The sequence below is a fragment of the Camellia sinensis genome, chromosome 8, assembly GCF_055761805.1.
Source record: "Camellia sinensis isolate YWXY chromosome 8, ASM5576180v1, whole genome shotgun sequence".
In the NCBI taxonomy this organism is placed as follows: Eukaryota; Viridiplantae; Streptophyta; class Magnoliopsida; order Ericales; family Theaceae; genus Camellia; species Camellia sinensis.
The window spans coordinates 27,568,279-27,595,916 of NC_138968.1; the positions used below are offsets into that span (position 1 = coordinate 27,568,279).

General features: G+C 34.9%; 3 protein-coding genes across 10 annotated transcripts; 1 reads left to right on the plus strand and 2 right to left on the minus strand.

Moving 5' to 3' along the window:
* The first annotated feature begins 660 nt into the window (after positions 1-660).
* On the plus strand, positions 661-12,498 carry LOC114270668 (ABC transporter B family member 28). 5 transcript variants are annotated; one of them, XR_003632003.2, is made up of 17 exons: positions 661-1,114; positions 2,411-2,598; positions 4,478-4,501; positions 6,282-6,383; positions 6,654-6,744; positions 8,351-8,451; positions 8,636-8,686; positions 8,805-8,933; positions 9,194-9,256; positions 9,542-9,821; positions 10,350-10,498; positions 10,603-10,692; positions 11,141-11,302; positions 11,367-11,423; positions 11,502-11,558; positions 11,774-12,046; positions 12,144-12,498. XR_003632003.2 is itself a non-coding variant. In XM_028212228.2 (17 exons), the coding sequence occupies exons 1-16, from the start codon at positions 742-744 to the stop codon at positions 12,008-12,010; spliced, it is 2,127 nt and encodes a 708-aa protein (XP_028068029.2). In that variant the 5' UTR covers positions 661-741; the 3' UTR covers positions 12,011-12,046; positions 12,144-12,498. The 5 variants fall into 5 exon arrangements, 2 of the variants coding, with proteins under 2 accessions (XP_028068029.2, XP_028068030.2); XR_014337496.1 differs by having other exon boundaries at positions 11,141-11,275; positions 11,769-12,046; XM_028212228.2 differs by having other exon boundaries at positions 11,141-11,275.
* A 735-nt stretch (positions 12,499-13,233) lies between these two features.
* LOC114270669 (uncharacterized) lies at positions 13,234-15,411 on the minus strand. Its single transcript, XM_028212230.2, has 2 exons — positions 14,746-15,411; positions 13,234-14,013 (listed from the first exon to the last, which is right to left on the minus strand). Exons 1-2 carry the CDS (start codon positions 15,226-15,228, stop codon positions 13,741-13,743), a joined length of 756 nt encoding a protein of 251 aa, XP_028068031.2. The 5' UTR covers positions 15,229-15,411; the 3' UTR covers positions 13,234-13,740.
* Positions 15,412-21,492: 6,081 nt separating this feature from the next.
* On the minus strand, positions 21,493-26,720 carry LOC114270667 (calcium-dependent protein kinase 26). Of its 4 annotated transcripts, none has more exons than XM_028212227.2 (5): positions 26,397-26,720; positions 24,897-25,812; positions 24,373-24,669; positions 22,766-23,176; positions 21,493-22,138 (listed from the first exon to the last, which is right to left on the minus strand). In XM_028212227.2, exons 2-5 carry the CDS (start codon positions 25,483-25,485, stop codon positions 21,867-21,869), a joined length of 1,569 nt encoding a protein of 522 aa, XP_028068028.2. In that variant the 5' UTR covers positions 25,486-25,812; positions 26,397-26,720; the 3' UTR covers positions 21,493-21,866. The 4 variants fall into 4 exon arrangements, with proteins under 4 accessions (XP_028068028.2, XP_028068026.2, XP_082738505.1 ...); XM_028212225.2 differs by having other exon boundaries at positions 21,493-22,141; positions 26,397-26,670; XM_082882379.1 differs by having other exon boundaries at positions 26,260-26,500.
* Positions 26,721-27,638: the final 918 nt, after the last annotated feature.

Genomic DNA, 27,638 nt, shown 5'->3' on the forward strand with positions numbered 1-27,638 from the left:
TTATTATTAATATCATATAAAATCATTATATATATTTATTTCAGTTACACTTTTATAATACGATAGAGTCAAAATTATTAAAATACACATAAACAATTAAAATTAAATTATTATATATATTTGTTTAAGGTGTCGTTTGGGAAGTGGGTTGACTTTTTGGCTTTTTGACTTTTTTGACTATTTTAGCCTAGGCTAAAAAGCTTGGTTTGGGAAGAGCTTTTTGACTTTTTTGATTTTTTTTTGTGAGAGAAGAGTATAATGATTATGGGTTAGATGTGATGTTTTGTTTATTGTGACTAAAATAGCCTATTTTATTTTTTGTGACTATTTTAATCCCAAATCAAGTTCTCAAACAATGCCTCTTTTATAGAATGATAAAGTTAAGATTATCAAAATAAATAATTAGAATCATTATTTAATTGTAAATAATTTTTTTTTCATATTTTAAATATTAAAATGAATATTTATTTTATTATATTAAAATTAAGTATAAAAATAAAAATATTATATATATATATATATATTTGTTACACTTTCATAATTCAACCCAACGATATATTTTGTAATATATTTTTTAAATAGTTATATATATCCGTTACTTCACGGCAACGCTACATCCATCCAAAAAACTTGGACCAACATCGTAACAGTTTCCGTTTCGCTAAATACGCTTTTAACCATTTGATTTTCGGTTTCGTCTTCCACTCTCCTCTTCCTCATCTCTCTCTCATTTCAACTTCAATGGCAACTCTCCCCCTCACTCTCTCTCTCTTCACTCTCCCCAAACCCCGACTTTCTCTCTCCTCCTCCCCCTCCTCCTCCATGTCCTCTTCCTCCGCCTCTTTCCGGCCTCAACTCCGGCGTCGATCGAAGGACTCAGCAACTGTTTCTTTTGCTTACACGGCGGGGCCACCGACCGATCCGATTGTGACAGAGAATGATCCGAAGGTCGATGTCTCGAGCTCTCGCGGGGAGAGCGTAGAATCGCCGCGTAATGCGATTAGTTGGGGTCTGTTGTCGAGCCTGTTGTCTCAGCATAAGTTGAGAATCGCTGTTTCGATTTTCACTCTCGTTGGATGCACTACTTGCACTCTCTCAATGCCCTTGTATTCAGGTAAATTAAACTTAAAAAAAGAAGAAGAAGTCTATTCAATTTCTTTTATGCCCCGTTTGGTTGCTCGGACACCACGGGAAAACTAATTTATTTATTTATTTTAATTCCTAAGAATTAATTAAAGCAAGTAGTATTTTTTTGTTAATCTGTTCCTGAATGCTCTGTTTGTAGGAAGAGCAAAGTAGAGAAGGAAACCCGAAACTTTATATATTCTCTTCATTTGATTCGTGAGAGAAGCAAAATAGTTACAAAAAAGTAATTTTTATTTTATTTTTTTGGGTTAAATTCTTCATTTTTTCCAAAGTGGGTCAATTTTAGGCCTTTTGGTGTCATGTAATTTGTAATGCATTTGAGGCTGGTTTCCAGAAAACGAAAAATAATTTTAGTTTAAGGCAAGCAAGAAACAGTTTCATTAGGATCAGTTGCGGAGGTGTTTCTTTCTCAAGCTTTAATATTTACCTTAGGCTGTGTTTGGTTGAAGGATTTGAGGAGGAAAATGGAAGGGAAAAAGGGAAATAGAAAGAAAATGAGAAAGAATTGATAGGATTTGAATTTCAAGTTATGTTTGGTTCATTTGGAAAATGGAGAAGGAAAAGTGCCTACGTAAACTCAAAAACAAAAAGTGGGATTGTATTTCCTTCTCATTTTCTTTTCCCTTGTGTTTTGTCATTATAACCAAACAAAAAGTGGGATTGCATTTTCTTTTCCTTTCTATTTCTCTCACTAAATCCACAGCCTTATTGTATTTTATTTAACTGCCAAACATAGCCTGAAGTCAAAAGAAGAGTTGAAAATAAAATGAAAATGGCGACCAAAATATAAATTTCATTGGACATTTTTGTTTGGTGCCAAACTGAAGGAAATCAAGGTAAATTGGAATTTCTGACAATGTTTTTTCATTATGTTTTTTTTAAACAAATCTAGAAAAAATTATTTTCCGTGATGGAGTTTTTGGTTCTTGAGAAATTAAGCAATTGAGTTTGAGACGTAGGATTCGGACATTGTTTTCTTTATTTTTCACTTTAAGATATACAGATGGTGAGGTGATTTTGTGAGCTACTAGAAAGCATTACTTTTGTGCCCACTTCCAGTGAATTTTTTTGAGATCTCCATTTTTATTTTCAAAACAATTATTCATCATGAATATTATTTTTAAAACAAGGTCATGCAATACAAGCTGAGAATTGAATGAAGAGCTCTGTTCAAAATAATTTTTCCTTTTTTTTTTTTTTGAATGAAGAGCATGAAAATAAGACATCACTAATGCTTACCAACTAGTTGTTGATGGTTTTCCAGGGAAATTTTTTGAGGTACTAATTGGCAAAACACCTGAACCTCTGTGGAATGTGCTTAGCAAGGTTGCAGTTCTGTATGCATTGGAGCCAATTTTCACTGTTATTTTTGTTATAAACTTGAACACGGTATGGGAGAAGGTTATGTCAAACGTAAGAGCTCAGATATTTCAAAGGGTATTGATTCAAAAGGTACGATCAATCAATTCATCTGAGTTCAATTTTATTTGGTCTCAAAGATGACCTACTATGGGAATTTTTTGACCATAGTGCTATATTGATTTGTTTTCTAAATATTCATTATCCTGTCATACTTAGATTGTTACATCACTTATCAAATTTCTCATGGGGATATTAAATTGACCTCATGTCTTGTGAATGCTTCATGCTCTTTAGGTTGGATGGAGAGCCTATGTCAAATTACTTTCATTCTTCATGGAAATATTGATTTAAATGCTTGCAACTCGTTGGACTTCTCATTTATTGTGCTATAGTAGTACTCAAGAGGAATACAAATGTTGAAATGCTTGGGACTTTTTGGAAAATGAAGTGGGTGGATGAGTGATTTGAAAACGAGCATTTTACACTGAAAAAGGGTCAACCCTAGTGCACAAGGCTCCCGCCACCAAGGGGTATGTGGAGTGGCTGTTTCTATATTTCGAAGCCGCAATGCCCAAGTCACAATAGATTGCTTGTTTTGTCATAGGATATGTTGTTTTGGTTCTTGGTTTGTTTATAAAATTTCTCCTCTTCTTCTTCTTCTTCAAAAAAATATTTTGTGTCTAGCAGCCCTTGGGTTTAGCTTTAGATGCAGTCTATATTCACTATAGTTGTGTTTATGGGAATTTAAACCTGTGAGTATGTGGGCCATCTGCTTCTGTTTTTTGTTATACTGATGAGAAATTGAAGCTTCTTAGGAAGACTTGAAAATGGGGTTGGATATGCTGGGGAAAGTGCTTTTTTTTTTCTTTTTCTTTTTCTTTTTTGTTTCCTTTCTCCAGGGTGTCCACAATATGCTTATAGTCCGGTCTATATTTGTCTGTATGCCTATCACATGCAAACCAAGTGCAACATGTAGGCCTTGAGAGTCAAATTTTGGATATCTAGTTCCTCCTGAGCAATGGACTGCCTTTCCTGCCCATGCAGGTTGGAAATGTGATAATAGAGAAGCATGGGATTCTTAATCAATTAGCAATCATGATCATGAAAAGGGAGTAAGGTATCTTTAGCTGGAGAGAACTCTGTGTTGGATTCAAAAGAAATAGTTATGGAGATAGAAATTCAAGGATTTTGGGCTTGAAAAGGTGAAGTGTCTGTGCTTCTTAGATGATGGGGGCAGCAGAAAGATGTTTTTCTGTGAGAACACTTTACTTTGAAGGACCCAAAAGCATTGGAACTTGGTTTTTACTTAAAGCTTTGTTTGGCAGAAGTGTTGAAGCTAATGGGAATACCATTGTTTGAAGGAACCAAAAGGGGGAATCATTCAGTGAAATCTTTTCTGACCTTAAGTTGGTTGTTCCTTTTAATGTGGAGGAAGATAGATGCGAAGGAGATGGATTTTGAGAAGTGGAGAATGTGGAGTTATCTTAAAAAACAATTTGAACAAGAGACATAATTGCCCTAACTGACACATACTTCAAATATGGATTCAGAATAAATATCTTACAATTTGCTTGCTTTGGTTGCTTAACTATAAACCTGTAGATGAGATTCAGTATGCTCTAAAGGTAGGCATGGGGAGCCTCGTTAATTTATTATTAGGAAATTGATTTACAAACAGAAAATTTATACAATAAACACATCTAGGATGATGTAATAGTGGTATTCTTGTAATTATAATAATGATGGATATTTTTACTTAGAATGAAAGGATTATAAAATGCTATGTCATTCTGTATGAAATTTCTGTACAGAAATTCCATTTGTATAGCATTACCCTTATTATTATTATTATTGTTATTAAGTAAATATGCTTTTGAAAAATGATGTTAAAGTGATGTTAATTAGTTTTTGTGAAGATAGAAACATAGATATTTACCTTTCTGATATGTTATTTTGCCTTTATTTGCAGGTGGAGTTTTTTGATCGATACAAGGTATGGATTGAGAGTCTTCTGTTTTTGTTACTGCTCCCAGATTGGGAAGCAAGTTGATGAAATAATTGTATGTGTGTATTAGGTTATATCACTTTTATTGTCTCAAATGACCTAAAAATGTTTGGGGAAGAAGTATGGCCTATGTTGTTGCCTAAAATGGGCTGCACTCAGGGCATTTGCTCTAGCTTTAAATGGGGCTCCAGCAAGTGGAAGGAGGGATTGGTTTCCCGGGATTAGCCGAGGTGCACGTTAGCCGGCTTGGATGCCCGGCTATCAAAAGCAAAACAAAAAACCAATGGACTGCTCTCTGGTGCTAGTGGTTCTCAAGATGGTCCTTTTATCTTTAGTTAGAACTACTAACTTTCATTTGGCAGATTTTCAATTCTCTGGAAGCAGGATTTTGCAATTGCAACAAGTGTCTAGTGCTCAATATTGGGTATTCAACTTCTTAGTTATAACCTTAGCATCTTCCCCGTGACTCTTCTCAGCTTTTATATTTTCTTTGTTTGGCATTTCTATAACTTTTGCAAGTACAAGTAAGCCATCCCTCCTCCACCCCCCCCCCCCCCCCCCACCCCCCCCGCCCATATTATGCTTCACATTTGCCAAATATTTTATGTGAATGCATCGTTTTCTAAACCTAAAGCCTGGTACTTAAGAAGCCATATTAATATATTATACCTGAAATTAATATTTACAACCATTGGACTTTTTTTACTTGACATGCCTTCTGTACTTCCATTTCAGTGTCACGAAGACTTCACTATGTGGACTTCAGTAATTGAAAATTACTATATGGAAAACATGAAACTAGACACACAACACAAGATACCTAATTCTTGGCAAAGAAAGGAAATAAAGAAAGATGTTGTACATGGAGAAGGGACTTTTTCTGTGAAATAACAATGTGATAGAAGCAATAATGCATCCTTAGGAGATGCTGCAACCACTATCAATGTGAAACTAAAAAATCTTTAATTGTGGCTTACCTTTGATTAAGGGTAAAAATAGTCATTTGGGCAATGAGTTCCCCTTTTTCTATTTACTCTGTTGTGCTTATAAGGATATTTGCCCTTAACAATGTAAGACTTGCACATGATCTAAAATTGTCTTGTCAATCTTTGTTTTCTTTTTCCTTTTGTTAGATGCTATATATATTTCTCCCTTTAGTTGTGTCCTTTCTTCATACACAATTAGGCCTCTCAATTGGGCCCAAATGAGCTTGGTCGAGGATTGCCTGAGCTCAGCCCGAATTGATTTTCATGAGCCCAAGCCCAGCTCAACCCGAAGAAAAATAGCAATCTCAGCCCATACTATGTCATGGGCTTTGGGCTGGGTTTGAGCTAGACTGTTTTTAAATATTTACTACTGGCTTTCAAAAATATTAAAAAGATTGTTCTTTGGAGACCCCAAAATTAGAAATAACAACCACTTGGTGTAAGCTATTAAGTATTAACCAATAAATCAACACATTATTATGTTTAATTTAAATAAACACATTTATTTGCATATAAATAAAAGTAATAAATTTTAATTACACCAAAGTACAGGCCGGGCCTAAGCTTGGCTAAGTCCAGTCTGAATTTGATTTAGGCTTAATTTATTGACCAAGCTTGGCCTGTCCCAAACTTGCTAAAGCTTAGCTTGAAAAAAGTTCAGGCTGAGTGGGCTGGCTTTGGGCTTGCCCGGCCCTATTTGACTATCCTACTCAAAATGACATTTCACTCACTAATAATTGTAGTTACAACACAACTGAGAACTTGTGGTTTCCTTGTGACAGGTTGGTGAACTCACTGCATTAATAACATCTGATTTGGGTTCTCTTAAAGACATTGTGAGTGAAAACATATCAAGGGATCGTGGATTCAGGGCACTTTCTGAGGCAAGCTACTCTTCACTAAGCAAACGTGAGCTTTATGTTGGACACAGTTAAGCATGTATATTAATTCTTTATAACTATAATGAATTTCACTTCAAAAGTGACAACTTATCCAATTTTTATTTTATTTACAACCATATTATTTTTTGAGTTGCACTTAGTATGAGACAAGATTTACCAGTTTTTGAAACAGTATTGTGTTTTTTCATTTTTTTGGGTGGAAATTCTGTATGATGGTCATTTTAGCATCTCTGACTTTTGTTTCTCTTGTAGGTGGTTGGAACAATATGCATCCTGTTCACTCTATCCCCCGAACTTGCACCACTTCTGGGGTTACTTATGCTTATGGTGTCTGTTTTAGTTGGTAATTTTTTGTTTTTTGTTTTTTTTGATTGGCAACAAAAGAAATTTTATTAGAAAGTAATAGTTTGTTCTGTAATATGTCTTTGAATTTCATGTTGTTTTCCTTCACCATAAACATGCGACAGGAAAACTGTCTACGGTTTTGTTTTCTCCTTTTTCGTATTTTACAAATTCTTGGAAATCTTATGCTGTAGATTTATATGCATTAAGATGTTGGGTAATTTTCTAATTGATGATGTTTCTATTGACTGGGTAAACAAGTACAATAAGTTTGAAGCCTAAACAAAGCTGTGGGAAGGACAACAACTAAGGAGCCTTTTTGATATGACTCGTGCCTGTATTTATCTTGATTATAAGTTAGTATGATGTTAGTCACTAATAATTTTATTTTATTTTTGCCACTGAACCTGTAGAATCCTATAATGTGATAATCACCTTATGATCTGCACTGAAATCAAGGAGCTCCTCTAGCCCTGCTATCTGTCTGGGGAGGCATTGATTTTCAAAGTGCTACATGGAGGACCTGGGGTAATGAGAGATAATTAATGAAGATCCAATTCTGCAGCGTGGGTGAACACTGAGAAACTTTAATATTACATTAGGTATCCAGGTCCACGGCCAATGCATTGTGTGCTTTTGCCTTTGTAGGGTACTGATATGCCCACCACAGAGGAGGTAAAGTACACCTTATGTGTATTTTGACCCCAAACTCTTAGTTTCCTTTCCCATTTATGAATGTAGAAAACTCCATGATTTGCGAAAGGACTAACAATATTCATCCCTAAAAAGCCCTCTTTGTTGCTGGTGCCTGTAAGAGAGTGTTCATCACACTTGTCCATGATCAGTAATCTGTTTTTATATGCTGAAAATGTCAATTTAACTTTGAACAACTGTCACTTTGAAGTGTCAGACAATCATGCTGCTTACCACATTCTTTCTAAAATTGAGGTGTCTACCTTATGGGGATGCTAAATTCTTGGTAAAAGGGTTAGTATATATATATTTTGATTGAGCTTTATTACCACAAAAGAAAGATATATGATGGTTTTCAATGAAAAACCAAAGAGGCAAACAAACCTCTAGCTCCAAGAGGTGACATCAAGTGATTCCAAGACTAAATATATATACTATCACAACCTGAAAGTCTAGGTCTCAACAGGAAATAAAAAATCACATCCCTCATAACCCAAGAGGCTAGGATATTCTAAGTAATATTGTAGCCATCTCCTTGCCCGTGCTTAAGAAATTTCCGAACTTCATTAGTAGTTGTACGACTTGGATCCTTGGCTTGATTGCAAGATTTGACAAAGATTTATCTTGAGCCATCTTTAAGTATTTATCTCAGCTTTGTATATGTTTTTCCATGTTTTATGACATTTCTACATATAATAGATAATTTCTTAAGCTCACACATTCGCTATTCCATGTTTATTCACATTTCTGCTTGCCAATTGATAATTGTTTAAGCTCATGTTCAGTGAACCTTGTTGCTCTAAATCAACTCAAGATTATTCTGCAATTGTCAAGAGATTCTAGTTTAGGAAGTTTTTCTTCCTTTGCAATTGGTTCATATTTTCTTGCTGCTGCTGAGTGTTATGAATTTTCAGCTATATACAAGCGGTCGACTGTGCCTATTTTTAAAGCTCACGGCATGGCCCAAGCATTGATAGCTGATTGTGTAAATGAAACTTTTTCTGCTATTCGTACTGTAAGTGTCTAAATGCTCTGCTACAGAGATCTACTTTTTGTGCATGTGGGGTTTATATAGTGAATCCTTGTCAGAAGTTAGAATGTTCTCCGTTTTCCATTAAAGCATCTAGTTTTGAGATGGAAAGATGGATCAATGCTTGGATGTACATGCAATGATAAAATCAGTATGATTTATACTGCAGGTAAGATCCTTTGGTGGAGAAAAATGTCAAATGTCAATGTTTGGTAACCAGGTCAGACGTGGGTTCTTATTTAAATTCCCATAATGCTAACATTCTGCGAAACATCTGTCTACAGGCAGATATTATTGCTGTCTACGAACTTAGAATCTACTATTGTGGAGCTTGGCAGGTCCTTGCTTATCAGACTAGTGGCATAAAGCTTGGGACTTTCAAATCCATAAATGAATCTCTCACTAGAGTTGCAGTTTATATTTCTTTGTTGGCCTTGTTTTGTCTTGGAGGCAACAAAGTAAAGGCGGTAAGTACTTCAATCTAGTGATACCTTTTTTCGTGTCCTTGTAAAAATTATGTGATTAGGTTTTTGCGTCCTCCTCAAAGCAAAATTATTTTCACAGTATTATACTTAATTCATCTTATGAGCAAATGTTTCGTTACACATCTTAGTTAATGGTTGGCAGTTTGCTACGATGTTGCACTCATACATGGGATTTTCAGATCCAAGTTTTTGTTTATTTCTTTGTTGAATAAGCATTTATTAATGATTTATGCATGATGCAGGGCGAACTATCTGCAGGAATTGTGGTTTCTTTTATTGGATATACATTCACATTAACTTTTGCTGTAAGTCATTCTTTTTCTGCTTCACACCTTTATGCTGTTTTTTTTATTCTATATGCTACATGACAAAACATTAAGGGGTGACCATTGGTTCAATGGTTAAGACTTGACCTAATAACCTTGAGATTATGAGTTCAAGTCTTGAGGCCACCACTCTGTGTATTATGCCAAATGTTAGGTGTGTATTCAATCTTTTTCCTCCCAAACACACATTAACGTGTACTAATTGAGCGTTTTTTTTTTTTTTTTTTTTTTTTTTTTAATGCTACATGACACAACACACCTCAGGTTCAAGGGCTGGTTAACACATTTGGAGATCTTCGTGGAGCTTTTGCTGCTGCAGAGAGGATTAACTCTGTTTTAGCTGGGGCTGAAATTGATGAAGCCCTGGCCTATGGTTTGGAAAGAGACATCAAGCGTCAAGAAGTACATGATAAGAATTTTGGATTGTTCTTTGTCAGTGATTCTGATAGGAATAATCAATCTCTTAATATGCATTACATGTCATCTTTGAAATCAACTAGCAGCCTGGGTACCCTAGCCTGGTCTGGTGATCTGTGTCTTGAAGGTATCTTGATTCACTTTACATGTTTGTTTTCAAGCACAGTGAAAGACAGAACTTCTTACATTTTCCAAAAATGCAAATTTAAGTATATCATCACTTTTTAAGGCAATGTAAAAGGGCAACTTAGCCTAATGATAAGGCTTGCCATTAGTGTCTCATGTGGTGCGGGTTTGAGTCAAGGAAACAGCTTCTCCCATAATGGGAGTGAGGCTGCTTCTCCCATAATGGGAGTGAGGCTGCGTACATTTTTTGTGAGGAAGTTTGCTTTTATGAGGGAAACCTTGTCTATAATATATCTTTCTTCTTTCTACCTGCTTTTTGAAACACTAAAGATTCGAATTGGTTAGCATGGTGTAAAAAAAATGCTTAATCTTGGGAATGTCCTGTAGTTTTTTTTTTTTTTTTTTGCTTTTCCTGCTTTGTTTGCAAGATCAAGCCTAATCCACTTTTTGTAGTGGAAAATGTTTGTGGTAAATTCATTTAACACTTGTTCCACTACACCTAACAATGGGTCTCCATTGTTTTATACAGATGTGCACTTCTCTTATCCTTTGAGGCCTGATGTGGAAATCCTGAACGGTCTTAATCTAATGCTAAAATGTGGAACTGTAACTGCTCTAGTGGGCCCAAGTGGTGCAGGGAAAAGTACTATAGTACAGCTATTGGCACGTTTCTATGAGGTTTATTTCTTCTCATTATTTTATGATTATTTAAATTTTCATTTTCCCCGTTATGGATTCATAAAGAATGACAAGTATTAATCCACATCCTTTTTTTTGTGCAGCCAACCAAAGGTTACGTTACAGTTGGAGGAGAGGATGTGCGGACATTTGATAAGAGTGAATGGGCACGGGTCGTCTCAATAGTGAATCAAGTATGTCTCTGAATCTTCCCCATTTTTGATCTAAATGCTTCACATACTAAGTACATGTATGTGGATGTATGTATATGCTGAACAATGTTATATTGAGTATTTACTCTTTAAACGTACTCAAGGCATGAATGTAACTTTATGTACACAAACTCGCAAGAATGCTCACACCTACACTCACACATATGGGATAATCAAAATCGGTAGAAGCATATAAGATTGTAGCATTCTTTCTAACATGGCGCAGCCCAGGTTGATTAAGAAACTTGGGGCAAATTGGGTAAGACAGAGGAGTTTTAAGCACTGTGTTGGATCTAGTTGAGGGGTTTTGTCTCAAACAACCTAAACTGAACGAACAACATTGCATCCCTATGTAGTTCTGGTGAAGCACCTTTGTTTAAACAATGTGCTCTTATATTACCTGAAAGGTACTTAAATAAAATTTTCACAGGAACCTGTTCTCTTCTCGGTGTCTGTCGGAGAAAATATTGCGTATGGGCTCCCTGATGATTATGTATCCAAGGATGATGTGATAAAGGCAGCAAAAGCTGCAAATGCTCATGGTTTCATAATTTCGCTCCCACAGGCTTGTCATCTGATTCATCTCTAAAAGGTCCACATATTACTTCCTTCTGTTTGCTTCGTTGTTGTTTAATGAATCTCTGTTTAATAAACAGGGTTATGACACACTTGTTGGTGAGCGGGGAGGTTTGCTAAGTGGAGGACAGAGACAGGTAATAACAATAATACATGTGACAGAGAGAGAGACATAGAGAGAGAGATTTGTACTGAAGTTTATTTGCAATTTGCAGAGAGTTGCTATTGCAAGGGCTCTTCTAAAAAATGCGCCGATCCTGATACTTGATGAGGTACACTTTTCTTTTGCTTCTCTTTGCACATATATACGCCTGGATTAGGCTAGTGATATGGAAGATTGGTCCAGATTACCCAGATGAAACAAATTCAAAAGATTTTCCATTGCAGTCCACCTCTACAAATTCAAAAGATATTTTTATTAATATAACATGTTGGTCACAGACCATCGCAACCACCTTAGTTGCTTCACATTTATGTTTTAGTGCAGGCCACGAGTGCTTTGGATGCAGTTAGTGAGCGCCTGGTCCAGGAAGCTCTAAACCACTTGATGAAGGGAAGAACAACATTAGTCATTGCCCACAGATTAAGCACAGTTCAGAATGCAGATCAAATTGCTCTTTGTTCTGATGGAAAGATCACAGAGCTAGGGACCCACTTAGAGTTATTGAGCAGAAAGGGTCAATATGCCTCTCTGGTTGCTACTCAAAGGCTTGCATTTGAATGATATTGATATTACCACTTTCTGTAAACAAATGCCAAGGTAAAACATGAGTTGTAAAAATTTAGTTTTTCTTTTTTTCTCTATAAGTTCCATCACATCAATATTCATTTCCATTTGACACGTTTCCTTCATGCAGAGATCCAAATTTTGTCAAGCTTGAAAGCAAATCAGTGCTAGAGATCACAAAAGGAGGCTAGATGAGATCGTGAGTTGAAAACAAACACAATAGCTTCCATTAACTCTTTATTGACTGTTATGTATACCGCTGTTACCACACTTATTCGAGTGCAGACACCCTAGGCTACATCATGTTGTAAAGTAATACAACAATGAAAAGTGGACAAATTAACAAAGGCTATCAACAAGAATTGTCGTTATACTGATTGTTGTCCAATTATTTGAATTTATTAATTTGGTATTGTATAAGATCAAAAATAAAATATTATTTTCACATAATAAATAGACGACGGGTGAAATTGCTGCTGCAGAAATGGAATATAGTGTCTCAGCATATGAAATTTACGTTGTTGTAAAATTTTATCTTGGGGATGAGGATGGGATGGAAAGGGAAGGACTCATCTTTTGGGTAGAAAGAAAATCTTAAAACTACTGTTGTGAGAGTGTTCTTTATTAATGGCTTTGGAAATATTTTTTCTCGTGCGATTTCACTTGTTGTAACGGTGTTCGATTATTTGTGCGGAATTCAAAATTATGCAGAGCTTGAATTTATCTTTAGATAAGATGAGTGTTGCTAAGATGAGGATGCTAAGATAGATGTGTGGTAAGTCTAGAAAAGACAGAATTAGGAATGAGTATATTCGTGAATGGGTAAGAGTAGTATCGATAGAAGATAAGTTGAGAGAGAATAGATTGAGATAGTTTGGTCATATACAACGGAGATCAACAAATGCAGTAGTGAAAAGATGTGATTCAGTGACGGTAGATGGAAGTGTTAAGGGAAAGGGCAGACCTAGATTGACGTGGACGAATGTAATAAATAGGGACATGAATCTTCCTTAATTTGACTAACCAAATGGCTGTTAATAGAGTTGAGTGGAAAAGAAGGATTCATGTAGCCGACCTCATTTGATGAGACTTAAAAGCTTGATTTGGTTTGATTTATATAAGTTTTGATCTTCATCTCCCTTGTTAACAAGGATTTGTCTGCTTGCATTTAAAATCCATGTTCGAAGGAATTGATGCCTTCATACTTGTAAGGAAAATAATGTTCATTTAAAGTCATATTTGTTCCTTGTTTTTGGTGGAAAACATTCTACAAAAAAAATCTGCTAGAGTTTTTCAGTGAAAGAAGATGTAGAACACTTAGCTCCTCTCCTTCAGTCATATAAAACAAAATAATTAGACATTGATCCTATAAGAACTTCCTCAATGACGGGCCACAATAAAATCTTGAAAAGACTCCATAACCATAACTTCAGAAGTATGTCCGATATCTCTTCTCTTTCTCTTGTGTTGGTCAACTCAACTTGTAGAACCTTTAGGCTGTGTTTGGTTGGATCTTAAATTTGTGGAAAGAGAAGAAACAAAAGTATACTTCCAAAAATATTTTAAGATGTCTTGTAGCCTCATGATAAAAGAATTTAAGTACCATATCGTGTTTTCTTCTCGCTTTCCCAGCAAGAGCTATAGAGAGAACATGATTTGAAGTGGTCTAAATGGTGGTTTTAAAATCTTTAAGAATTGAAGTGGTCTAAATGGTGGTTTTTAAATCTTTAAGAACTAGAGAAGGAGATTGTAGCATTCATGTTGGCAAGACATTCCGTAGGAAGGCTAAGGAAGGTATCCATAAGAAAATCATCAATGGGGTCAACAGTTGCCACCCCAACCAACCTGCACTTCCCTTCTTCATTCAGACTCTCCCCTTTCCCACTTCTCAGTGTTCCCTTTGACTCCTCTGATGTTAACACAGTCTCCACCAGCAATGGAGGAGCTTTATAGGTACTCCCAATGGAAAACAAAAACTTGGCCTTGAACTCAAGATCCACCTACAAATAAAGCACCACCATTAATACATACATACGTATATATATATATATATATATTTATATTTATATAACATGTAAATACAACAGCACCATTAATCCTAATGACAGCATCAATGATCAAAATAAAGGCTGTGTTTGGATATTGGATTTGTGAAAATTTTCATTTATAATCTTTTAAAGTAAAAGTTGAGAGTGGGCTTAAAGTATATAATAAACATTATCGACACAAATGTTGCAGTGTATATTCTTCACATATTTACAGAAACAATGATTACTTAAGCCCCCCTTCTTTGCTTAGCAGTCTCAAAGTTATATGATTATAACTGAGAAGGATCATCACTAGCCTATTTTAGAAGTCTTTTACAAATGAGTCAGGCTTATGATGTCTTTTTCAAATGCATAATGCATTCTTTTCAGCACATATAATACGAGCTTTCTAACATCCAGAAAGCATGTGGTATTTTCCTATTTTTTGGAATTATTCTAACGTGAAAATGCCTGATGTTATGTAGATTGTGCATGGCCTAAAGATTGTATTATAATTTTTTTTTGGGGTTATGAGGGTTATTTGGAGTTTTGCCTTGACTAGTCCCCGGGTTCATGAAGTCCCTACTCCACACATACTGGGTAATTATGTACTGGTGGAAAATCGTATATGATCAAGTTGTTCTGTCAACATTGTTTAACTTTCCAGTAAATGATTATCATCAGTGAGAATTGTATATAATCTACCTTGCCAGATTTTTGGTTGATGATTCCTCGAAATAGCTCAGGAACAATATCAATTTTCAGGAAAGGCGGCAATGGCAATCCCAAGAACCTAGTTGTTGCGCTTGTCAATGACGGAATATAGAGTGTTTCTAGATCAAAATTGACTGAAACTTCACCATCCAAGTCACCATCTACGATTTTCAACCCCGTCCCAGTCCCTGTACCCCCTTCAGCATTGTATTCAAAGTCAGGATATCTAGAAATCCCAAGCTTGCAACCTCCCAGTGTCCTGAACTTAACACCGTACGCATCAGTTTTTGGTATTGGTGGCTGTCTTTGAGTGACTGTGGTGGTAGAAATAGGTGGTGGTTGTTGATTCTGATTCTGATTGTTGATTCTGAACTTTGGTTGAGCTGATGAGAACAAGGATAGTTGTGATGGTTTGTTTGTGGGAATTCTGCCTAGTATTTGTGGAGTTGAGGTGTGCAAGTGACAACACCCCATTTGGTGGAGGTTTTGTTTTTTTAAGGTCTGTTAGGAGAGAGAGGAGGAGAAGAAATACATGGGTTTTGTAGGGGAATTTAAGGTAACAGAGTTGGGTTTTTTTTTTGTGTGGTTTTCATGAGATATATGTGAGATCAAAATGTGTGGTTGGTTTGCTTCCTCAAGTTAGGAGAGCTTGACCTTATCCTTTAAAGAGCTCACTGGAGGATCTTAATGCAGCAGTGATGAAAACTGAGAATTATTATTTGGTTTACAGTCCTAACATTTGCCCTAGTAATGATGGTGATGATTACAGCCCTAACATTTGCCATAATAATTTAGTTTGCCGTAATATAAACTAAATATTTTATTTTTTTTATTTTATAATTTTCTCACATTTTCCTTTTCTTCTCCAAATTTTGACAAAAATCTATAATCAAAACATATTCTAAATGGCGAATTATATTACTAGTTCCTATAGTTTGGACCTTGTGTCATTTTGATTCCTGACCTTTCAATTGTAATACATTTGACCATAAATTTTGAATCTTATTTCAAATAAGGACAATTAAAGACATTGTTACTCTATTTGAAGGGCAAAATCGTCATACAACTTATTTTGTGTTGGTTAACTTATATGTTGTTTGAAATATGATGGCTTTTTTTTTTTTTAATGAATAATGTTGGAACTTTTTTTGTTTTTAAAGTTTTGTTGAGTTTGGTTTCCAAAATCTATTTTCAAATTTTTTTTCTAAGAAACTAAAAATTAAATTGGTGAAAAAAATTAAAAACATATTACTCTTATATAATTTTATCGTTTGGGAGGGTAGAAATATTTTTTAAAAATAATTGTTCTTTGATATTTATTTTTATTACATTAATTTTTATTTTTGCAAAAGTCAAACATAGTGACAACTTTGATGCCATTATTCAATTAATCTATTAAATCAAAAAATTCAAAACTAGAAACATTTTATATGGTAACATATCAATTATACATTAAAAACCTTCTAACAATCCATTAAATAATAGTCATCCTGTTAATAACAAATACAACTATCTATTACATGATAACCATTGAAAAATATCAACAAAATAATGTTATCTTTGATGAGTAGAAATAATTTTTAAAAATTTTAAAAATAAATTTTTGACATTTATTTTTGTCAAATTAGTTAATATTTTATTAAATTGACGACTTTGCCTTTCAAATAGAGCAACAATATTTTTAATTATTCTTATTTAAAACAAAATTTAAAATTAAAAATTAAATGTATCACAATTAAAAAGTTAAGAACTAAAATGATATACAACAATGATTTATCCCCCCTTTTCTCCCCATCCCCTTTGACCTCCTCTCTCTCTCATTGGTTATATTTTTTTTCTTTTTCTTTTTTTTTCTGCTCCTCCAATCACCACCCGCCACGTGGCAAAGGGGGGGTGAGGGGGTGACCCCCAAAAGGGAGTCCCAAGCATTATTCAATGACATAAGTCCAAAATTACAGGACGGGTGGTGTAGCCACTCTATCCTAAATGAGACCAATTATGAGACAATGTATTTTGTTGATCAAGAGTTATTATGGCGGTTTGGGAATTTAGTGCACAGAATGTCAATTTGCATGCACAAGAGCCCAATCCGACTTGAGATTTGTGAGATGAACTCCCCAAACCCGATACATCATAATTATTTGTTTATTATATGACGTAATTATTCAGAATAATTCTTTAGTGTTCGTTATTTTAGCTACTCGCACCATGGGTTACCAAATATTCGTCCACCCTCCATTACCTAACAAATCACCAAACATGGTTCTTCATTTTTATTTTCATTTGTCTTCAACACTTTTCAGTACACTAAATAAGTTTCTGTAAATTAAAAACAAAATGCAAAAAATAAGAAACTGACAATGTTACAAGATGGAACACTTTAGAACATTCATCAGAATTTTCATCAAATCTGAGTTAAAAAAAAAAGAACTCCTCTATCTGATATCGTCTGCTCCAACGGAGAAATTTAAGTTGCCATTAGACCACCGGCCGACCAGCGCGGACTACCCGCCAGTCGACTGGCCGGTCGAGCAGTTAATGAAAAAAATGAAAATCCTGCTTTTGAGACCATTGCAGTTCATAAAACTAAATCTTTATTAGATATCACTTTGAATAATCTGAGACCAAAATCAAGCAACCCACAATTCAAGTACATATCTACAAGCGATGTCCGTAAATAAATGTAGTTGGAATTCATAAAATTGTGCTTTATACAGAACCCATGAACCGATTTACCTTCTTTGCCAGCAGAAACATTTACACAAGCCCGAACCAAACATTCAGATGTAAATGGCTCCAATTCAAAACTAGCTGTTCTCATCTCCGAAAACAGCTCAAAAACTTTGGTTTGCTTTGAAGACTTGAGATAGCCTTTCATCGTAGAAACCCAAATAACTGTATTCCACTCAGGAATTTCTTCAAACAATTTATGGGCATCTTTCAAAGAACCCAAATCAGAGTACACATCTATGAGAGCAGGGACAAGATAAGGATCTCTATCAAGTCCCGATTTGATTGCCAAACAATGAACCAACTTCCCATCTTGCAAAATCGACAACCCAATACAAGATTTGATTGCAAATGCCAAGTTGAAACTATCAACGGAACAACCTTCGGTTTGCATCTGTTTGAAAAACCGTAGAACAGTGGAGAAACATTTGTTCTTGAAGAATCCAGAGGCGATGGTGTTATATGAATAGGAGTTCTTGACAGTAATGAAATCGAAAACTTTGGTAGCGAATTGGAGAAAACCCAATCGGATGTAGGTGTTAGAGAGCTTGGAACCGAAGAGAAGTGAACTATAGAGACCATTGAGGATGATTTCGGAGTGTAGCTGTTGGGTGACGAGCTCGGATCCTTGGCCGCACAAGCCTGCGGCCCTCCCTACCGCACCACAAAACGACGCCGTTTTGTATTTTTTTTTTCCCCTCATTTGTTTCTTATTTTCCTTTTTTGAACCCTAGACAGATCAACGGAGGCGACGAATCTGGACTCCACCCCATCAGATCGACAGAGGCGACGAATCCCGTGGAGGCAAGAAGAACCCAGCAGCAACGGCGCCGGCGAAGGGAGGGACTCCACCCCATCAGATTCAATTCTCTCTCTCTTAATCAAGTTACTTCTTTTTTATTCCTCAAAATCTAAGTTTCCCCTCTTTTTCACTTTCATCTCTTTTTGTATTATCTGTGTTTAGCCCTAACAGATGATCGGGACGTGAGACAAAGAGAGAGAGAGAGAGACAGCGGTGGAGAGACACGAACTGAGAGATGGAGAGGCGAAGACGACGCAGACAGTGAACTCATTGATTGATTATATATATATATATACGTGCGTTTGTTTATTTATGAATCCCAATCTGTAGTCAATCCTTCATTTTATCTGTTTTCCATTTGACATGAAGCTGAATATATATATATATATATATATATTTTTGTTGGAAATGGTTATAAAATTCTGGATAAAACCAGAATTTTTTCCTAAGTTCGGTCTATTTTTTAGGTGGGCCCCGAGTGTCGATTTACTCGGGTCAAAGTGGTAACGCATTCTATGCCGCGTTGTGATTCACGTGGTATATTTGGTTGCTCAAAACCATTACCGAGTAAATGGGAAATTGAAGCCAAAGTGTGCTCCATGGAAATGGAGTTTTGGTGGAAATTCCTTAAGGTTGTAAATTGGCTTGTCCCACATTGATTTGGTGGGAAGTTTTGAAAGGGTTTATAAGGCTTAGGGTGAGATACTTGGGGTGTGCCCCAAGGGGTACCCAAGTGTTTTAGAGGGAGAGGTTATGGGCAAAATGGGCTAGACCCATTAGACCCAAAAATCACCACACGCGCGCGCCGCCGTCCGTCCGGTCGGCTGGGTTGGGCTTCTAATCTTTTTGGGCCAAAAACATTTGAATTTAATTTAATTTTTTATTAAAATAAAATCCAGAATTCAAATTAAATTGGTTTGGATTTTTTGTTCATCCAAACAGGGCCCTTCCCGTTTTCAAACAGAATTAAACGGATTTGGATTTATTGCTCATCCAAACAGGGCCCTTCCCGTTTTCAAACAGAAATAAACTGCTTTGGATTTAGTGCACACCCAAACAGGGCCCTTCCTGTAATTGCTATCTGTTTGAATTGTTGAATCTGTTTGAAATTCAAAACCCAACAGGTATCATACCTGTTCAATTCAAAACCAAGAGCCACATACCTGTTCAAATTCAAAACCAAGGGCCACCTTCACATCTATAAATAGGACCACCCTCATTTGATATTTTTGATTCAGAAATTTCGTATTTCACTTCTGCTAATTATATTCTTCATCTTGCTGCATTTTATTTCTGAAAGAAAGAGTGTAAACACTTAGTATGTTCGTAAGGCAAACAATTTGAAGTGCTGCTATTGTTTGTGGTAAGATCATTTCATCCTGGGAGATAGACGTCCAAATTCTGAAAGCACCGTGGAGAGGACAAATCTGTCTTAAGGATATAGTGTTAAACACTGGACTTGATCAGAAAAGTTATTCAAATAAATTAACCAAGTAAGTTGTTATTTTATTCTGTTTTTTATTTGTTTATTTAATCAGATTTTATTTTTGTTTTTGTAACAAAATAAAATCTGTGGTTTTTATCTATTTATTATTATTTCGAGTTTGATTTTTGTAATCAAACAAATTCTCTCCTTTTCTCTATTTCTTTTATTCTTGTTGTTATTTTGTACACAACAGAATTTAATCTTTTTAAATACAGTGAAGATTGTCCAACAATTTTTTGTTTTATTCGTTTTGTGTTTCATTTTCATTCAATGACCTGTTCTTTCAATATGATCTCATTTTTTAAAATTGGGATTCAAGGTTATTCTTACACTGTTGTTAAGGAAAATTGACGTTTTGTCATTTTTTGATTTCTTTTGTGTCTGACTACATCCAATTTTAAGGATGATTATAGACAACCAAACACTGAACGTCTCTATTTTTTGACTTCCTCTTCTTCTTCTTCTTTTTTTGGTGAAGTTGGATTGTGATACCAGGCAAAGATGGAGTGAATGAATGATTAGAGAAGAAGAGTGAGGAGAGAGATGAGTGGGTTGTTGAGCCTTTTTGGGTCTTTTTTGCAGAGAGAGAGGATGGAGTCTTGTTGATTCTTTTTGGGTCTGTTTTTGCAGGATAACCCTCAACGAGCCTTGTTCTGTTTTTTTTTTTTTTAAAAATTGAAATTTCTCCCAAAACGATGTCATTTTGGGGGTGCCGCAGGGAGGGTCGCAGGCTTGTGCGGCCGAGAATCCGGACTCGTTGAGTGACCGGGGGTTGATCTCAGGGTAAAATTTTTACAAAATTTTGCTTGAGATGGTCATCTGGCAGGACGTCTGGCCGGTCGTTCGGTGGGTGCATACTTAACGGTTATATACAGTAAATTGCTGTTTGGTGAAAAGTTTGGGACGTTCTCAATTTGATATCGTTTTGGTGAAACCATTGGAGCACAAAAGTATCTCTTTTTCACCAAATTTGAATTTGATGATAGATTTGGTGAACGGTTAAAGATGGTCTTAATAACTTGGGCAGAAAAAAACAGTTTATATCCAGAGCCAGCCTTGGCCCAAAGCGAGCAAGACGGTCGTCTTAAGCCCCAAATTTTGACAAATTTTAAAATCTTCGGATAATTTTAACTCTTGTGATATTAGTAGATTTAAAAACAAAATTCCAAACCAACTAATGTAACTTCACAATTTAAATTAAAAGTTTTTAGAACATATCCGACTTTTATTTTTTTCTAATTTAATTTAATTATAGATTTGAGTAAAAAAAAACTTAATTTGATATTAATTATTCCAACTCTTTCATCAAATTTTCATGAAAATCTTTTTAAAAATTCTCTTCATATCCCAAAATTTTCTTTTTATCAAATTCGACGAGGAAAAAAAAATAAAAAATATCTTCAATATCCTTTTAAATTTTCATCAAATTCAAATTTGATAAATTATAAATTTAATTTTAAAAAAATGCCTCTTGACCAAATAAAAAATTATATATTTATAAATCTCATTCATTATATGTATAACTTGCATTATATTAACCTTGAATTTATATTATACATTTTGAGAGTAAAAATTTTAAATAAATATTTTTTTATTATTTGTACATGAAAGGCTCCAATTTTATAATTCCGCCTTCCACCTCAAAAATCTCAGCCAGCCCTGTTTATATCGACCAAACATGACTTACTGGGAAAACTAAGAAACCATGACTAACTTATAGTGACGAAAAATACATGTTCAGAGGATTCCATTTGACATGCGAGAGAGAAAGAGAAGAAACTCCCACGAATATATGTTACAAAACTTGGCACACACTGGACTGTCGGATCTACTAAACTTGGAACACCATGAAAACCCGTTAGCAATAACACTTTTCTTTTTTCCTTTTTTTTTTTCTTAATTCCTCTCGCACTAATATAAACACCTAAAACACCTCTTGAAATCAGGTAAACATTACTCATACAAATATAACCTCAACTGAATTCATCAAGCTTGGAAAACTCAAAGTGGGCATTTTGGTTCTTGAACTTTGGAGATGATGATTCTTCATATCCTGCTGATTGATCCAATTCTGTTAGGGTAGTCCACACAGTTTCAACAAACAAGAGAAGACCTAAGGGACGTGGCAGTTGGGAGTTGTGTGCATGATGCCCAGCGAATAACCGATTCAGTCACCATGAGATCAATCTGATCAAATTCACCAAGCCCAATCGTATGGTTTCTCCTGCTATGGATGCCTGGCATTCTAGACCCGTTTGTTCCTTCTGCTCTTCTAACCTCTGCAGCTTTATGCTCCATTTCTCTTGCCTCATGCCCAAAGCATAGTGAAGAAACTGGTACAGTAAACAACTCCCCCCCGCTTGCCTCTGCTCAAGACAAGAATTATGTGTTCTTTTATCAATATGTATATTGTTGTTAAATCGCGAATTAAATCATGAATCGTTTTGTTACAAATAGTGAATTGTGAATTATATCAAATCATGAATTGTAAGATTCACTTTAGTTAACAGAATATATAATTTTATATATGTATATACATATAAAAATACATTGTTTAAAATGAAATAAATATAAATATAACTAGACAAATTGTATATATTTATAAAATCATGCATTTCAATATACTTAATTGATCTCTTTTTTCATTTTGCAAAAAGGACAATTCATCCATCATGCAAACAAAATTGAATCGCAGTGAATCGTAGCAAATTATAGTGACTCGCAATAAATTGTAAGATTCATACAATTTAAGATTCAATAGTACGAAACAAATCATTTTGATTGAAACTCCTACATATATCATTTGGGTCCGCATGATGACAAGGTAATTGAACGTGAGGTAACTGTTAGGCAAAGATAATATTTGGATAAATTATGTTGTTGCTGAGGATTCTTGTTTTTTTTCGAAAATCAAAATTGCATGACAAAGCTTTAACTAAGTGATGTGCTTTGTCTATCAGCATTGAAAGTCAAAAGATAAAAATCTACAATACCTTGACGAATTGAATCTACTCTTGTTATGTTGGCTGAGAAATCCGATGCATAATTCCCGTGCTCGGCCTCAGAACCTGGGCTAAAGAATGCAAAGCTTGGCATTGCAGCAACAGGAGTAGAGAATTCCAGGGTATTTGATCCACCGCTGCTACGAAAGGAAAACCCACCAGATGTGAAGCACGGTGTTGATGGATCCATGAGCAAAGAAGAAAATGATGATCTGTATGTCACTTCAGGAGACTGGGCATCACAAATAGCAGGCGAGTCAGTTCCGAAGCTGATATCTTGATTCCGAGTCATAAATGAAGTAGATAAAGAGCCTCTTGCCATATCCAATTCTACACAACTTTGCTTTTGACGTTCATATGAGTCTTTAGAAAGTGGTGCAGGGTGGCTTATCCAGGCATGATCTATGAAAGGAGAGAAAATATTGTAAGATTTTTCAGACAGAGAAAAGAAGGGCAGTCAAAGCATGGAGAAAAAGGGGACACGAAAAAATAGAGAATTTAAATTATATTCAGTCAAATAAAATAGATTGGATACAACATACTGATTTGGACCAAAACACTTGCCATCAATTAAGTAAATGACTCTCAGTCCACACTGAACAAAACTTAGGCCCTGTTTGGCAAGTAGTTTTTTTGGCTAAAATAGTCAAAAGCCACAAAAAAACAAAAGCCAAAAAATTCAACACCAATAGCAAAAGGTCACACCATACATATGAATTAATCATTTTTTTAAATACAACTATCTATTCAACTAAAAAAAAATTTCCAAGTTAAACTTTTTTCACCTCATAAAAATTCTAAAAAACTAGAAAGCCACTCCAAAAGCCAAGTTTGCAAACGGGGGTAGTAAAAGCATGCCCAATTTCGTCGTCTAACAGAATATTCTAGTGCTTATTGAGTCATATATTAGGATGACTTTTCCAAAGACCTCTCACAAATGCAAATTATTGGATCTACTGCAAGCACTAAATCATTTATGACTTCATTGCTATGTTAAAAAAACTTACAAAAGGAAACCACAGTGAAGATTGTATTGGTGAATTGTATCAAGCAAACCAACAATCTCAAAACAGGATGATCATAAAAAAAATTTGCTCTGTTTAGTTGTGTTTTTGTTTTTGTTTTTTTTAATACAAAAAATTTGTTTAATCTTTTATTTTCGTTTTTGTTTCTGTGTTTTCATATTTGCGGAAACAAAAGTGGGTTGTTTTTAGAAAATTTTCCTGAAAACAGTTTTTGAAAACAATTTTCCAAATGGGATTTTTTTTTTTCTTTTCCAGAAAACAAAAAAAGAGAACAGAACCAAATTCATACGGCACATTGCTTGGCCAGATAAAATTGAAGAATGAGTGCCTCCTCAATCTTTTGGATTCTCAGCCTGCGTCTCATTTCTTCTATTCTTTGATTATTTTACCATGCGATGGGTCTTCTTTTCATGCTTCTACATAATCCCTACTATTTGTGAAAGAAGAGTGCTAAAATCATAAAACTAATTTCCTATGCTTTCATCTTCCTCCTAAACAATAATTAGGAAGTCCAAATCTAGGAATTACAATAGCTAAGTATTTTCGTAAACAAACAATGGAAAACTGATTTACCTAGAACCTGCTGAGCTGTGAGTCTTTGAGAAGGGTCCGTACAAAGCATTTCCCTAATTAATTCCTTAGCAGAATCAGATAAATGGTCCCAGGGATCTGATGGAAACCGCAGATCAGACGCCCTAACAGCATCAAATATTCGTGACTTGGTCTTCCCCCAAAACGGTGGCATCCCACTGAGAAGAATGTAAAGAATAACCCCTGCACTCCACACGTCAGCCGCCTGGTTATAGCCACTGGTCAATACCTCGGGAGCTATATAAAATGGACTACCAACAGTCCCACGCAAGCTTTGACCTGTTGGAACAGAATCAAAATGCTTAAAAATTATGAAAATTAAATTACGATAAAGCTCTGAAATTCAATATTGAAATCTGTATCAAAATCTTGAAAACTAAATTTGAGTTATACCCCTTTGAATGAACAGGGTCGAATCCTTCCATTTCAAATCCATAAAACAAAGCACAACCTTAGTGTCTTGCAAGGAGACAAACAAGTTACATCAAAGAAATATGGGACCCTACCTGACTTGATGTAGGTTGCAAGACCAAAATCAGCCAATTTAATTGGCGAAGAGGAGGCTTTTGTTGCTAAGAGGATGTTCTCTGGCTTTAAATCTCTATGAACAACGCCCTTGTCATGACAATATGCCACCACTTGCATCAGCTGCCTGAATAGAACCCTAGCCTCAGACTCGGAGAATCTTCCATGCTTCTCCAACTGGTGGAAAAGCTCCCCTCCGGCACAAAGTTCCATCACCAGATGAACATAATCTTCCTCCTCATAAACAGCTTTGAGATCTACAACATTTGGGTGCCCAGACAACTTAGTCATTATTTCAATCTCAAGCTTGATGCTCCGCACATCGTCCTGGGTGACGAATCTATCCTTGGCGATTGACTTGCAAGCCAGTACCTCACCAGTGAACTTATCAGAGCATGCCCTGATAATGCCAAACTGCCCCCATCCCAATTGCTCTCCAAGAACGTATTGATCTTTCAAATTTGAGGTCTGGTTAGTCTCCAAAATGTTTTTGTAAAGGCCTGAAACTTTGTAGCAATCGCATGTTCGAAATGATAATTCCTTGTTGCCATTGCTCTTGGCAACAGCCATAAGAAATCTTGAAACCCCAATAATAAGAAAATACCAATCAAGATCGCCTAAATTATCAACTGGCTTGCCCTCTTCAACTAACCAGGAACCCTAAATTCTTAAGTCAAAATTCTCGATTTTCTTTGAAACCCATATACCAAAACCATAGATAAGGTCAAAATACTGAAAAAAACCTGCTAATGGCTAGAAGGTGAAGTTTGACAATGATGATTAGTCTCAGGCATACAACGCGTTCGAGCCGTTATTTCACATGACAAACCACAAAACAACAAAAGATCAAACTCTATCTAGGCTGCAACTCTCCAATCCCTGCTCGATCACTCGGATCTGACACAAACAAATAAAAAATATATATCAAATTGAAACTCAAAACTCTTTAATTGAACAAATATATAATTAGAAAAGCAGCAAAAAAATATTTTAAAAAGAACAGTAGGCAAACTCTGACAGGTTATATTTGTTTTTATGGTTAGAAAACAAACATATTTGAACAGAGAGTAAGTTAAGAAGTTCAAATTCAATTCAAACAGAAAAATCTCCAACCTTAGATCTCCACTGAAGAACATAAATAAAAATAATAAGAAAAAGAAAAAAAAAAACCTATTTTAATGGAACGGATCCAGCAAAGAAAGCCAATTTGAAACCCTAATCAGCTCAAAACAGCCAAATACAACCTAAGTCACTTCCAAGAAACAAACGAGCTAATACCCATGAAAATTGAGAAACCCCTAAATCAAAAAAAAAAAAAAAACAAAAACAAAATTGAGCACATACCCATTAAAATTTGACCTTAAAAACAGCAACCCAGATCGATCGTTTTGTTGACAAACATAAAGATAAGTGAATTTGTGCAAATCAAATACAACCCAAAATCATATATAGATAGAGATGGAAGATAAAGGAAAGCAAACCTGGAGAGGGAAGAGAGAGAGAGAGAGGCCTAGAGAGAGGTGGGGAGGGGAGAGAGAACCAGAGGAGAAGAAAGCTCCGTTGGAGCAGTGATTGAGTTCCCCACGAGAGAACCTGATTGTGGGCTCTGATGGTCTCCTCGTCCTGAGTTTGCCAATGCCAAACCCCACCCACACCACTTTGTGTTTTTTTTATTTTTTATTTTTGGTATGGTTTTGTTTTGTTTTGTTTTGTTTTTGTTTTTATTTTTATTTTTGTTTTTCAGATGTTTTGTTTATATTTTTTTGAATTCCTCGGATTCCAAGAACGAATTAATATAAATTAAATGACTTTTTTTCAAGGTCACCTTTCGTAACTTTTTTGTGAAGTCTTTGGAATGAATAAGAAAAATATAAAAATAATAAAGAATAACCGATCAAGCTGGGTGGGTAACACCTAATGGATTAAAAAATTAATTTAATTAGTCAAATTACATTTTTTTTTATTATCCTTTTTTGTTTTTGTTTTTTTCCCCCACACTGTAGCTAGCTTCTACACTCCATGACTACGAGGAGAGGAGTACAATTTTGGTGGGCTTTCACTTTGAATTTTTTTTACGATTTGTGTAAAATATTTTTAAATTGGATATGAATTTAGATATAAATTTATAAGTTTAAATTAAAAATTAATTTGAGATGTTTTAAATAAGTATATTTTTTAATTTTTTTATAAAAAAATAAAAAAAAATAGAAAGAAAATATTAATTGATGTGACCTAAATAAATATACTTATACAAAAAAAATACACTTATATAGTTTAATCCAAACCATACTTAAAATCTAGATATATTTGAATAAAGATATCAAACAATCTAAATAACTTGAAACCTAATATATATATATATATATATAAACTAAAAATTAGATGATGTTAAATTAGTTTAAATCATTAGATTATATTAAGGCCAAGTTTGGGAAGACTAAAAAAGTGCACTTTTTTGTTTTTTTGGACTAAAAAATTGAGGTTGAAAATATGGATGTTTGGGTTAACTTTTTGACTTTTTATTGAAAAATGTGTAATAAAAAATTGTAAAAATTGATTTGTAGGGAAAAATTTGAATTGGGAGTTGTGCAGCCGTAATTGTTGACTTTTGGTGAATAGTGTTAACTTTTTAGCTTTTTGAGTAACTTTTTAGCTTTTTGGCTTTTTTGGATCTTCCCAAACTTGCCCTAAATATATATTATATATATAAATAACACATTACT